Below are 15,620 nucleotides of genomic sequence, written 5' to 3'. Positions count from 1 at the left end.
ATCATATAAATATAACATATATAAACATATATGTTATATAATATATAAAGCTCATATAAGTCTTTTCACGTTTCTCTTAAACCATCCCCTTCATTATCACAATACTATTCCATCACATTTATATACCATAACTGGTTTAGTCATCCCCTCCCTAATTTCCAATTTTTCATCACCACGAAAAGAGCTGAAATGAATATTTTTGCCCATATGGATCCTTGAAAAAGCATTTATTAAGCACTTCCTATGTGTTAAGTGTTGAGAATACAAACAGAAAATAGACAAACCTCACATTCTAATTGGTAGAGACAATGCAGAAAATCAATTTCAATTGCAAAGTAGATGGCAAAGCCCAAAGGTCCTAAAGGTTGTATAGTGGGAGAATGGCAAGGCCCAGGGATCCTTAGGTTACATCAGAAGATCATATGACAGTGCCAGGGGGGTTGCAGGGCATAGAGGCAAGGTAGATTATAAGGAATGGTTTTCCTCTATCTCAATGGACGACACACAGCTGGTGACTTCAATCTCCTTAAAACCCAGTATGTGATCAGCAGACAAAGGAAGGGAAAAAACAAAAGGGGTAGGATGCTTCTAAGTGGTGGTAAGTCTTCTCACTGCCTGGCCATCCCAGATGCATATATTCTATAATTACAAAAGCTTCAGAAAAGAGCAAAGTTAACTATTACCCAGACAACAATATCAAGCCTAGATTCTTAGCCTTATACCTAAAGTCATGCTCAGTCTCCTGGCACTTTGCTCAAAACCAAATACTATTTTTTGAAAAGTGATTACTAAGTCCCAGTACACAGGCAATGGTATAAATATGGTCAGAATTAGGAACCACTCCAACTACAACCAACCCTGAAAAGAGAAAAGAAATAGTATCAAAACTCCAGATCGGTGAAATAGGAATCTCTGAAACTGGTTGACCCTAAGTCCCAAAGAGATATGGGATTTGCTGAGGTTCATAAGAAGGAAGGATTGAAGATGGCATAGGCCAGCATTGCTACCAAGGCTCTTACCAACATACCGCCAGTGCTAAAAACACTAAGCCCATTGACCAATCTTGCCAAGACTACCACCAAAACTACCAGGCTCAAATTCACCACCAACCATTCATGTTCCTTGATATTCAAGTTCACCAACTCCAAGCTTATCAGAAATAATGAGAAAGCCAGACACTGATCTCAAGTTCATTAGCCCACCAAACTCACTGATTACCAGGCACTAAGGCCTCCAGAACTAGGGTCCAAACAGCCAGTCCAAAATCTATCAAATAAATGCTCCACAATAGAACTTGTTTAGATCCTAAGCACAGTTTGATCTCAAAGTATTATCATTCACTATTTTCTACAAATAAAGGAAATGGTAAGGCATAAGAACTATCAAAAAGGAAAAAAATATTAAAAAATAAAGTCACATCATTCAAAAGATAGAGGAAAATTCTGAAGTCCAAGTTTTTGAACCAAATGACTGCTGAAAGCACCCCTTTACAAATGATCTCTAGGTCAAAACCAGATACGATAAAAAGATCACTGTGGCAGCTAAGTAGCCCAATGAATAGTGCACTGGCTTTTGAATCAAAAAGACCTGAGTTCAAATGTGACCTCAGAAACATACTTTGTTGTGTGACCCTGTGCAACTTAACCCCAATTGCCTCCAAAAATTAACTAATTAACTAAAAAAAATTTTTAAAGATCATCTTACAATCAGAAGACCCTGACTCCAGTTTTGACTCTGATGTTTGCTAGTTAATATTGCACAACCATAGTGAAGTCTAAACTGAGATGGGACAAAGCAGACTGAGGAATTAAGGTGACAATTTGATAAGACTTCTGATGTTTGAGTTTAATATATCCATTTTGGTGTTGAAGGGGCAACCTTCAGACACATCTTGTATTTGTGATGAATATTTGAATACTGAAGAAAAGGTTAAATCTGTTATGAACTTGATTATAGCTATTACAAGTATAAGGTAAGTAATGCCCAAAGTCATGGGCAAGATTTCGTTTTCCTGATACGTAAGCAGTGTAGAAAGATTGTGTGACTGGAAAGCAAGCCTAGGAAGTCCCTTCTAAGGAGCCAAAAGACTTGAATTCAAGTTCTGTCTCTGCCAAAATACTACTGAGTCACTATAGCAAAGGTTCTTAGCTAGGGTGAGGGTTATAGGCAATTCTACAAGACTCTAAGTTGTCAAATTAAATGGAAAGAGATATTACTTCATCTGGGAATCCCTGATACCAATGAAATCAGAGATTCTTCTCTTCTACCTACTTCTTCTGCTCAACTTATTGTCTTTGATAGAAAAACAGTTGTCAACTGTGAAGAATTAATTTACAAACTACTCTTATTTATATGATTGGTGAGATATCATGTTGTAACAGAAAACCTGCTGAGCCTGAGAGCCCAAGGGCCTTTTGATACTTGCCTCCTGTGTGATGTTGGACAAATAAGTCCCTTATTCTCTCTGGGCCTAAGTCCTCTTTCCTGACAAGCCAGGTCAATGGACTAGATGAGCTGTAGAGGGACTTCCAACAATTGTAGAGAATTCTAGAGAACTTAAAAATAGTTAGCTGTGTTTCTGCAGAGCAAGGAGGCAACAGTCTGAAATCAGATGTGTTTCTTGTTTGACAGATCATTCTATACATCTGAATCATTCTGAATTACACGTAGAAGTTTTAAAAAAATGATCATGAACATCTTATAAACTACCAAAATTGGAAAAAATCTGTTGAATTCAAACCAAATCACTAAGATATCATAGTCCTTCCAAACACATGTACACACTCTCCTCTCTTCAGAAGATTTTCAGATAAAAAAACTTGAGAAGGATCCCAGGCTCCTACCTTCTCGGACCAAATCTTCAGCCGTGTTGACTCCATGTTCAATAAGTTTCTGGCAATCATCTAATGGCTTGATAGTCTCCTGCTCAATGATGTCCACTTCTTGCAACAAGGACACTAATCGTTCATCCAAGAGCTTCCTGAGGGTTCCCTTTAGATCATTAAAATGTTGCCTGAGAACATCTCTCGTTTGTGATGCACTCTCTTTGATCTGAAAAGACATAAAAATTGGGAAATCAGAACCTCTGAAAAGGACCAGGATAATTCATGTACTCCTGTAATCATAAATACAGAATGAGATGGATCCTGCAAGATGACATGTGATGGTAATTCTAAGATACTGCATAGTTATCACCTGAACACAAGAACTTGAGCCTGGGTCGAAGTCCTGGCTCTGAAACTTATTGCTTGTAACTTTGGGAAAAGAAATAACAATTTTTTCAAGCCTCCATTTACTCACCCATAAAATTACAAGTATAATAACACTTGTAGTCCCATAGGATTACAATGAGGATGAAAATGACAATCTTAAGTGACTTGCTAAATTTTAAAGCATATTAATGTCCAATTAAATATATGTCCAAAACAGAACTCATCTTTCCCTAAACCCTCACTCCTTTTCTGAACTTCTTTGTCGGTATCAAAGGCACCACCATACATCTCATTAAAAACTTGAGGTCATCTGTGACTTCTCACTCTCCCTCACTCCACATATATGACCTATTGTCAAGTCTTAGTAGGTTTACCACTTTCTATTCATATAGCCACGACCCTAATTCAAGCCCTCACCATTTATTAATTGAACTATTGCAAAAAAGTCCTAAATGTCTCCCTGTTTCAAGTCCACTCTTAAATCTATCCTTCATGCATCTGCCTAAGCAATATTCCCAAATTACAGGTATTACATCATTGATCTTCTAATTTCCTGAAGTGTGACATAAGTAAAATACCTTTCATACCTTGGATCAAATATAAGCTCCTTTGTTTAACCTTTAAAGTCCTTCACAATTTAGTTCTTTTCTGCCTTATTATAACATATCCCCTACTTCATGTATGTCTAAAGAAACTAGATTACTTGTTGACTGATTAGATATCATTGGTGATTATCATTGTAATTATTACTGTACTCTCTAATAATCATTAACTAAGTACCGGGCAATTACAAATGTGGGCAATAGTTTTACAAAAACTGTACAGATCTGTAATGGAATATTACTATGTTAAAAGAAGTAACAAATATGATAAATACAAATAAAAGTGGAAAAACTTATATAAATTGATACAAAGTGAAGTAGAGAAAAGAAAATAATATACACAATGACAACAACTACAAAATTATTTGAAAATATATAATGCAAACTTACAAAGCACAAATATAAAAAAGAGATAACTTCCCCTTGCTTCTTCACAGAACAGGGATCAGGAAAAAGTTTTTTGTTTTATGAAATAATTTGCAGGGGAAGGTTACAGGAGGAAATATAAGTGACATAAAAATAAAACATTAATAAAATTTATTTTAAAAGAAAAAAATTGCATAGATTAGAAATTCTTTTCTAATTTTAAAAACTGATAACAAAGAATGAACTAAAAGTCACAATAGAGAAAATATCTCATAGAAATAACAGATTTCTGTTAGAATAACTATAAACTAGATATTAATTTTTGATCTAACTGAGAATGTTCAAGTAAATGAAATGCTGATCTTCCAAAGAAAAGATGTCCGAAAAATGTTTCTGGTCTATACATTTAACTTGCATGTTCCCCAAAATGTTAAAAAAAGAATTCACTTAACATGCAATTGACATCATCTTATTCAAGATGGGATTTTCCCACAAAGTAGGACACAAATAGAATTACACAAATTTTAAAAAGCACATACCAAGTTTTGCAAGTTTTGTCATGTGAATGAAATGTCAAATGAAACTCTACTATCCTCACCCATATTTGTGTTCCATTTCAGATTCATGATGCCTAGTTTTTAATAACCAAGAAGATATCCATGGAAGAATATAGCAAAATATGGTATACATATTAAGACAGAAATTCATACTGAAAAAAATAGAATTTTAATTTATCATTTTATCAAAAGACAGCTATGAAATAAATTCAAACAAGCCAAGATAAGACAATAGGTTTAATGTACTTAATTTGGGTTTATCATGTAGTTTTAAGAATTTATTTTTAAAAATCACAGAAAACACAGAGAAAAGTAACATATACAAATAAACTATTATAGCTTTTACTTACATCATACTTCAGGAAATTCTGCAGTACGCAGCTCACAAAAGAGGTTGCATTAGAGCTTTATAAGCAACGGATACAGCACACATAGGAAGTACCTCAGTTAAGGAAAGTCAGTTTCCTTTTCAGAAAGAATTCAAAAGCTTCTTAACTATTATAGTATCTATACATATCTTGTTTTTCTTTTAGCACCTACAAAAAAAGGAAATACTTGGATATAGAGCAGCAAAAAAGCTAGGGATGTGGGAATATGCTAAACCTCCTTACTTCCTGGAATCCTACTTCAGGCTTTGTCCATGTTACTCAAAGTCTTTCATTTACTACTAGAAAATTAGAGGCTGCCTTAGAACAAGTATCTTTTTCCTCCAATATTATGGTGTATAGAAAGCAATAATGTCAAACTTGAATAGAAATGGGTGTCAATAAACCATATATAAGGATCCCTGGAGTCACATACTTACAAAATTATATATTAATATTATTTGCATCCTATTCTATTTTTACTTATTTTGTTAAATATTTCCCAATTTTAATCTGCACCAGCTGTATTTGACTTCTCTAGTACATAGCAGCTCACCATATTGAACTTGATCACAGATTCAACCAATTTTTTACTTTGGTTTTGTGAAGCTTATTAAAAAGTACTGACTAGCTCCAATAGACTTTTCTTTTACAGTATTTATTAGCTTGACACAAAAACAGGGAATGACTCTTTAAACAGGAATTCTTAATCTTTTGTAATATTGTCTCTTTTGTTTTCTGTATTTAAAAATACTGTTCTCAGAAAGGGGTCCACAGACTTTACTAAACTGACAAAGGGATCCATAATATCAAAAAGGCTAAGAATTCCTGCTATAAAACAGCTTCTAAAAATGATCATTACACATATTTTACCTGGGATTTTATCTCAACACTAATAAAAGCCAAACTTTAATTGAAACTTGATTCAGAAACCAAAGTAAAAGCATGTCAATAAATAACAGCTCAGAGCCCTGTAACACAGGAGGAGCCCACAGGATCTGGTCTGAAGCTCAGCTAGGCTCTTTACTGGCCTGCTCAATAGTAGGCAAATCCCAGAAGCCCTCTGGCTTCAAAGTCTCTATAACATAAAGAGATCAGAGGAGATGATCTCAAAGGGCCAGACTTCAAAAATCTACAATTCTTTAACATGCTTTAAGATATATGGGAGAATTCCCTATGCAACAAGAGAACTGTTCAGTTCTACACACATATATTGTATCTAGGATATACTATACTATAACATATTTAACATATATAAGACTGTCTGCCATCTAGGGGGTGGAGGGAGGGAAGGGAAAAGTCAGAACATTAGTGAGTGCAAGGATAATGTTGTAAAAAATTACCCAGGCATATGTTCTGTCAATAAAAAGTTATAATAAAAAAAAAAAGATATATGGGAGAATTGATTAGGAAATGTCCAAAATATTGGAAAATGAATTGTTTCTATACCCCCTGACAGAATTCCTGGTCAATCCAGGGAGGGAGTAGAGTGTTACAGAAAGAACACAACTGACTTTGGAGGCTGTGTGACTTGGGCAAAGTACTTACCCTCTCAGAACCTCAGTTCTCTCATCTGTCAAACTGAGCAAATAATACTTGCACAAATTTGGAAATATGCCCCCAAAGTCATTAAATTATATATACCCTTGGATCTAGTAATATCTCTACTATTCCAAAGAGAACATTGAAGAAAAGGATTTTTTACAGACAAAAATATTTAAAGCTGCAATTTTAGTAATGGCAAGGAACTGGAAACTTAACAAGTGACCACCAAAAAAGGAGATAGATGAACAAATATAATATCACAGTGTTAATAAAAAATGGAAGATGATTTCAGAGAAACATGAAAGATTCAATGTATGAATCCCTGTAGAAAAATTAGCTGAATCAGAAAAATAATTTAAACTGTAAATACAAATAACTATTTAAAAAAAGAAGAAGAAAAGAACTCTCTGAGAGACTTGAGAGCACTGATTAATGTATAAACATTCAGGATTCTGGAAGACAGATAACAAAGCATATTATCTATCTACTTTCTGTTTAACAGATGATGATTCAAGATGCATAATAGGACATATTTTTGGATTTGGCCAGTGTTAAAATATTTTGCTTGATGATGCATATTTGTTTTAAGGATTTGTTTTTTCTTTCTTCTTTCTCAATGTAGGGTGAAGAAGGAAAAGCAAATAAATGCATATTAACTGGGAAAAAATTCAAGTTTTTCTTCCAACTTGTATTACTTACTTTATAGGACTTCTTTAAGAATAATACTTTATATCTCATTCTTAAAGCACTATACAAATATGAGCTATTATAATATAAATGGCATCTGTCTTTAGGATGCAATAACGATGAAAGTTGAAAAAAATTAGAAATTGAGAACTGTCCAATGATTAGGAGTATTCAAATGTGTCACCAAAAAAAATTGTGATAAAGACTGTTAAAGCTGACTCCTGCTATGTTCTGTTCCAACTTTCCACTAAATCCTCTCCAATAATGTAGAACATTTTTACAAGTTTACAAAGTTTCTAATGTACTGGATCTAATCCAACTGGAATCATTGGGACTGGGTTTTTTTTTTTTTTTTTTTAATTTAAAATATGATGAGCTCAGAAAACATTGAGGTCACCAAATAATATCTCAACACCAAACTGGGTGAAAGACAAGCACCCTACTTCTACAAGAACCTTTTCCTGCTCTCCCTCCTGCCCCACAATTGTCAGTAGTTAGCTCTTCCAAACTATCTTATGTTGAAAAATTCTATCTTTATTTTCTATATACTTATATATGAACTTGTCTCCCTAGTCAGAATGCAAATGACTTAAAAGTGGGATTGTTTAATTCTTTTTTGAATATGTATCACCCAGAACTAACAGTGACTGAGATATATTAAATGCTTGGTTGATTATTAGATAAGAATATATGCAATACCCCTGCCAACATATCCATGACTAACAGTCATTGTGGACTTCATAACTAAAAATTCATTAAAGTGATTTTTAGAACTATCAATGTTTTTTGGGGGGAGATTGTGCCACAAGTATTACTTATCAATACAATGCATTCAAACACATGTAGAGCACCTATTACAGTCAAAACACTGTGCTATGTTCTATGAGAATAAGAAAAGTGAATAAGCAATTAGAGATTGTATTTTACTTAGTAGACAGTGAGAAGCCACTGAAGAATTCTGAACAGGTTACTAAGTGATCAGAACTTTGGCTTAAGATGATTAATATGGAAGGTCAATGTATAAAAACAGAATGGAAGTGAGGTAACAATAAGGGGACTAGATCTTCAGTCCAGATAAATGGCAATGAAGACATGAATAGTAACCCGAAACATAAAGGGAATGGACAAATCAGTCATTTCAGAAGTAAAGGCGACTGGACAGAATAAAAAACAGGATGAACAGGTCTTAGAAGCTGACTAGAATAGAAGTTAGTAGAAAGTAGAGGAAAGAATAAATGATCAAGGTCTCCAGCCTGGGTGACAGAGAATGGGGCATCGGGTTTTAGATATTGGCCAATTTTTATTAAGAAGGGGGCTGACACAATCACCCAGGCTTTAGGAAATTCCCTTCAACACATTCAGTCTGAAGTTGGGACAGGTAGAGATATCTAGCAGGCAGTCAGAAATGCTTCTCTAGAGGTCAAGAGAAAGTACTGGACTGAAAATATGCAGAATTTAGAGCCATCTTTGTAATAACAGATGAAGCCATGAAAAGTAGATGAAATTGCCACAGGAGAAAGTATCAAATACAATGTATCTGTGCAGGAGATGTAAGGCTGGGAGTTACTTAGCAATAACTAAAACGAAAGGAGTGTATGAGATTGCCAAGGAGAGAGTGAATAAAGAATGTGAATAAATGAAGCTTTGTGTACTTTCAGGGGAAAAGAAAAAGAATAGGAGTCATTGAAGTAAAATAAGGAAACAACTATAACAAAGTTCCAGAAAATGAGGCATAGGAGCCAGGAGGGAAGTGACTATTAAGAATGGGTCAAGACGTGAGAACAAGCCATAATTAAGTTATAAAATCTGATCATTTTACAATCCTGGAGAAAACAATTTCAGTATCTTGATGATGAAAAGGGTGCACAGCAAATGATTCCAATTTCTAAGACTTCAAAGAATTAAAAAAGAAAGCAGTGGAGTAGGTAAGTGAAGGATCCTCTTTCTAGAAGTATGACACTACAAAAGCAGAGAGAGGTGGTTGATTTTTTCATTGCTTTTATGACTGAGGAGACCTGAAAATGTTTATAGATAAAAGAGGTGTCGATAAGGAGGAAGGGTCAAAAGATAAATCTGGGCAAAGGAGAGAATTGCGGGATCAAAAATGGTCTGTTTCCTACCTGTTCCCCTACCATCTATTATCATAAACAATTAGAAACCAAGAATCAGGGTGACTTGAACCAAAACCACACCATGAGTAAACAGAAAAGCCGTGATTCAAATGCCAAATCCGATGTTTTTCCCACTGGAGTGCAGTCTCTCTTACTAAAAGGTATGAGTAAGAATGATGCTTTTGTAAGATTCAAAGTGCCTGTTTCTAATTATAGTCTTCATTTTAACTATGTTGACCTTGGAAGGCTACTTTAGTAATCTTCTATCTGTATTTGGAAATCCTTGCTATAGGTTTCTATTTATATTTTCAAATTCTATTTATCTACATACCTAAGGCTGCCTGTCCTCTTCTACCCTCAATTAATAAATTCATCAAGACTGTTAAACAGTAAAATATAGCCTTATTTCCATATATATTTTCTTCAACCAGAAGATCAAAAGTAGGATTATAAGGCCTTACTCTTACACAGTGCTTGGCAATCATCATCCTAGCTTTATTTATCATTCTTTGGAGGTAAAGGTAGAGATATTTGGGCTACAAAACTCAAGATTCTCATTAACTCTTAATTACAGATACACATCAATTCCCAACCAAATATCTAATATTACATTTTGTTAATAATAAACTTGGAATAAGAAAACTTGAGTTGAAATCTTTCCTTAGATATTTCCTCAATTGTGTGAACTCGGGCAAAACAGATCAAACCTCATCTTCCTCCTCTGTAAAATGGGAATAATAGCATCTATCTCCAAGGGTAATTGTGAGGATCAAATGAGATGTCATATATAAAGCACTTTGCAAACTTTAGAATGTTGGATAAATATTAGCTATTATTTTACATAAACACTTAAAAAAAAACAGCCAGGATTGAAACAGAATACTTGAATGTGGCTCAAAGAAGGCACCCCATCTGACTCCATAACCAACCTGCATAATGTCCTTTAATTTGAAAAAATTAATTGTTAAAATCTAGTTTACAAAAATTTATTAATGGAGATGATAATAATTATACTAATGACCCACAGGGTTGTTGTAAGGAAAATCACTTTATAAACCATAAAGAAATATATAAATGTGAATTACTACTGTGATTAATATCTTAAAAAGGTCACTTTTTATGTTACTTCTTATATATTTGTGCAAATATGGTGAACTGAAAGGCAAAATAATAATTTAATGCAAAATGAGATTGCTACTAACATTACCAGTTGAACCTATGATATATGCCCTTTGTAATCACACACTGCATACAACTAAATCTGCAGGCGTGTAGTATCAAAAATGTTCAACCTTATCTTGGAATTCTCTTGTTCATGAATCCTACTGCATACACACTATAAACATCAAAGCAAACTACACTAGATTATGCATAATCTTCAAAAATGGAGTAACAGAAAGAAGGGCAAGTAGGAGGTAAAGGGGGAAATTGTAGCACTCTTTTCCTTGATGAGTGAAGATTTCCTGTCCCAGTTTCTCTAATATTATAGAATTTAGAATCCTGTAGTGCAGCCTGTACTATGTCTGACTCAATCTTGTTATTAAGAAATGTGTTCTTCTGTCCTTTGGGAATGATTGTCCAAAGAAAATCTGGCTAAACTTGCAAGAAATTTCACAACATTAATAAGAAAAATATTTTTTAAAAGATTATGTGATGATCTGTTGTGATAGACATGGCTGTTTTCAACAATGAGGTAATTCAGGTCAATTCCAATAGACTTGTCATGGAGAGAGCCATCTGAATCCAGAAAGAAGACTATGGGGCCTGAATGTGGATCACAGCATAGTATTTTCACCTCTTTTTGTTGTTTGCTTCCTGTTTTTTTTCTCATTCTTTTTTCCTTTTTGATCTGATTTTTCTTGTATAGCATGACAAATATGGAAATATGTATAGAAGAATCACACATTTTTAACATATATTGGATTGCTTGCTGTCTAGGGAAAGGGGGAATGGAGGAAGAAAAATTTGGAACAAGTTTTTGCAAGAGTGAATGTTAAAAACTCTTTTTTTATATATTTTGGGAAATAAAAGCCATTATTTATTTGTTAAAAAATTGAGAGAAATTAAAGACAGAAGTAAAAAAAAAAAATCCATAAGTGGCAAATTTCCACATGTCAAAATGATTAAAGTATAGGTTATAACATATAATGAGATGTAATTCTACAGTTCCTTTCATATACTGATTCACTTTTTTGGATAATTATCCAATTTCAACATACATATTGAGGCTTTTAATTCAAAGCATGGAAGACTTAGTTAATTAGGGCAGAATATATCATGATAATTTATAGAGAAAATATGTTTTGCAATTCAGATAAATAGTTTTAGTCAGAAGACTAGGTCACAGTGCTTTAGATCACACAAGTATAAAAAACAACACTACAAGTTTATAAATAGCTCTAAAAAACTTTAAGGAAGTGAACATTTCATGTCCTTGTATAACTGATTAATTCTTCCTTTGAATGATCTCCAAATAGAATGGGAGTTCATTTATTTTGTATTTTCATCGTGACACCAAGGATTTGATCAGGCATTTCAGTAAGCTAAAAATTTTTCTTAACAATTTCAATTCCATTTAGGTAAGGAGAGTGGTAAAAATGCTACAGTTTCTTGAAAACTAACTCATTTCTGGCCTTTACTGACACTCCTACTCACTACACAGAACTTCCTTTTCTCGGGGCAGGGCACCAAAGTAACCACAAGTGAAGAAGCTTAGACATGGTAACAATTTTGTTTATTTTTGACAGACATGCAAAATGTTTTATTCTTTCTAAACTTTCATTTACAAAAACAACTCTCCATCTCATATTTGAGAAATTTTATATGATTACTAAGATGTTTTTAAAAGATGAAGGGAAAAACTTCACTAAGAAAAAAATAAAATTATTTATTGTCCAAGCAAATTGGAGAAGAGTCCTCCCTTCCCCCTTCTACCTTAAGCATCACTGTTGACCATAATGCCATAAATTTCCATTTTGGATCATTGTTATAAAAATGACTGAACCCTAAAAATGACTCAGCCATTGAATAAAAAGCAATAAATACTTTCTTTGACAACATTTTTATAGTACAAACTCCCATTGAAATGAAAGTGACAGAGAGCTGATTGTTCTTAGTATAAATCACCAACATTCGAAATACACCCTTAATTTGCTTTGGGGACAGAAACTGTTTTAACTAGCACCAGTTCAACACACAGAGCTCTTTCATGAAAGGGAAAGTACAGCATTCGTCAGTCCATAAAAGAGGCCAAGTCATCACAAATCTAACTGAAGTATGTTCTAATTGTATACCCAAGAAGGCAGGATATTAGATCTTTATGAAATCTTTTTAAACTACAGCAATACAAGGCTCGAGTTATAAAGAAAAAGTCTATCGCCTTTAAATTTGGAAGCAAGATGACAAAGAATATGTATGAAAATAACTCAATACATTTAACAAATAATTACATCAAATTACTTTTGAAAACCGAGTTATTTCCACATGAAGTGATTATTACAATAAGTACTTTAATATTTAACTCTTGGCTTTTAATTGGGAATAAGATTGACCATACTCAGATAAAAAAAAATAATCATAATATACTGGTCAAATGGCAAAAGTTAAAATTTTTTAAAAAGGGACTTTCCCATGAAAACAAAAGCAAGACTATAACTGTCATACTGTAAATACTTTGAGATTCTTGTTTCAAAGACTTTATTATGGCTAGGATACTTAGGGAATTCCCTCTTGAGCTTGGCGACTGTTATATTTAGGTAGAAAAACCCTCCGCTGGGTCACCTTTTCTAAAGTAAAAATAATACACGGCCAAGCCTGCTCTACAAAACTGGTAAAGAGAAGAAAGACATAATATAGGAGACATTTTATACACTGTTATTACCAGGACTAAATTTACATTTTTTGTAAGTATGAGAAAGTTTATAGTTAAAAAAAAAAAAAAAAGGTCATCTTTTATATAAAAACATAAATAATCGCACTGGGTCACCAACGGCATCGATATTGGGAAACGGTACAGAGAAGTAAGTATTCATTCACTCAAAAAAAGGCACTTCATTATAAGCTTAGAGGGCTACATCTGGCGCGTGTTTTCGTGTACAATTTCGTCCGATAAATCGTAAGATTCCATGCATTCTCTGTGTGCCTGGCACCCATTAGCAAAGAACCACGGAAATGATTATACAAAGCGATATGCAGAATTTCAGCCCCGAAGGCCTCAGTACTTAATTAGCCCTCAATGGGGAGAAGGTAACACGGACCTCCACCCAACCCCCACCTTTTCCTCACACTCACGGCTCTTCAGCCCCTCCCCCGTTTTTTCTCCCTGTTCTCCCTATCCGCTCCCCGCCCCCCCCAGACTGGGGAGACCACTCCCCGCTTCTCCTAGTTGGCCCCTCCGCCGCCTCCCCCCCCCACCCGGAGCACACTCCCGCCCCTTCACAAGCATGGCCCCGCCCCGGCACCCCTCCCCTCCCACGTCCTCCCTCAGACCCCGCCCCTCGCCCCTGAGGCCCCGCCCCTCGCTCGCGCCCCCTCACGCGCCCTCCCCCTCTCGGACCCGTCTCGGGCCCGGGTTCGGACTCGGACCTGCCTCTGCGCCGCCTGCAGCCCCTGCAGCCGCTGGCCCAGCTCGCGCCGGTAGCTCTGCGCCGCCTCGATGCTCTCCCGGGCCTCCTGAAGCAGCAGCTCCAGATCCGGCTCGGGCTCCATCCTCCCTCTCATCCAGCCGCCGCCGCCGCTCCGGCCCCTAGCCCGGCTCCGGCCCAGCCTCTTCGGAGGCGGAAGTGTCAGACCTCCTCCCTCGCCGGGCTTGCGAACAAACTTTATTGACAGTCGGGATTTGCGTGCACGGAGCAGCCGCGAGGGGAGGCCACGCCCCACGCCCCGCTGACCAATCCGGGAATGGCTGGGAAGCATCCGCGCAGCTCCGCCTCCAGGGAGGAGGGGCCAGTGCAGGACACGTTTGGGAACGTTTAGACCTGGAACAAGATTGCAAAGCGCTCCCTAGAGCAGCCAGAGGCGAGTCCGGTTGTCTTCATATACCACAGCTTATTCAGCCATTCACCAAATGATGGGCATCCGCTAATGCTCCAGTTCTTTGCTACCGCAGAAAGAGCTGCTGCAAACTTGTTGGCACATGTGGGTCCTTTTCCCTTCATGGTTTCCTTGGGGTGCAGACCCAGTGACGGCGCTGCTGGGTCCAAGGGTGTGCACAGTTTATAGCCCTTTGGGGGTAGTTTCAGGTCGCTCTCCGGAATGGTTGGATCATTTCACAACTCCACCTATAATAATGCATTAGTGACCCAATTTTCCCTCCCACATTTATCCTTATCTTTTCCTGTCATCTTAGCCAATGTGAGAGGAATGGGGTGAGAGGTATAAGAAATGTCAGTTCAGTACTGGTACTAACAGTGTTGTTTTAATGACTGCCTTGGATGAATGATGCAACATCTCTGAGGTATAAAACAGAGTTGTTTTTTCAAAAGCTGTTTATTTTCCCAAAAAAGTGTATATTTTTCAATATTTACCCTTGCAAAATCTTGTGTTCCCCATTTTTTCTCCCTCCCTTCCCCCCACTCCCTTGCTTAGATAGCAAGTAATCCAATATATGTTAAACATGTGCGATGCTTCTATAGATATTTCCACAATTACCGTGCTGCACAAGAAAAATCAAAAAGGAAAAAAATGAGAAAGAAAACAAAATGCAAGCAAAGAACAATAACGAAGCGAAAATACTATGTTGTGATCCATACTCAGTCCCCATAAGCCTCTCTCTGGATGCAAATGGCTTGATCTATCACAAGAGCTTTGAAATTGACCTGAATCACCAGGTTGTTGAAAAGAGCCATGTCCATCAAACTGATCATCACATAATCTTTTTGTTGCTGTGTACAATGTTCTTTTGATTCTACTCACTTCACTTAGCATCAGTTCATTTAAGTCTCTCCAGGCCTCTCTGAAATCATCCTACTGATCATTTCTTATAGAATAATAATATTCATATACCATAACTTATTCTGTCATTCTGCAATTGATGGGCATCCATCAAACTGAATAGTTTCCAGTTCCTTGCTGCTTCAAAAAGGACTCTTATTAACATTTTTGCACATTTGGGTCCTTTTCCCTTTTTCATGATCTCTTTGGGATGGGCCCAATAGAAACACTGCTCAAAGGCACA

At 36.0% G+C, this 15,620-nt stretch overlaps 1 protein-coding gene across 1 annotated transcript in view; it reads right to left on the bottom strand.

The window, feature by feature from the left end:
• CRLF3 (cytokine receptor like factor 3) overlaps window positions 1–14,245 on the bottom strand; it is a 33,648-nt gene extending 19,403 nt beyond the window's left edge. Inside the window, exons 1-2 of the mRNA XM_031967633.1 lie at window positions 14,030–14,245; window positions 2,844–3,051 (exon numbers count right to left, since the gene is read on the bottom strand). Of these exons, the coding sequence (XP_031823493.1) occupies window positions 2,844–3,051; window positions 14,030–14,164 (343 nt within the window). The 5' untranslated portion in view covers window positions 14,165–14,245. The remainder of the gene's footprint in view (window positions 1–2,843; window positions 3,052–14,029) is intronic.
• Between the last annotated feature and the right edge of the window lie 1,375 nt (window positions 14,246–15,620).

The sequence above is a fragment of the Sarcophilus harrisii genome, chromosome 4 (genome assembly GCF_902635505.1).
Source record: "Sarcophilus harrisii chromosome 4, mSarHar1.11, whole genome shotgun sequence".
NCBI classification, from domain to species: Eukaryota; Metazoa; Chordata; class Mammalia; order Dasyuromorphia; family Dasyuridae; genus Sarcophilus; species Sarcophilus harrisii.
The sequence above is the reverse complement of the archived record's forward strand: the minus strand, read 5'-3'. Positions and strand labels throughout refer to the sequence as shown.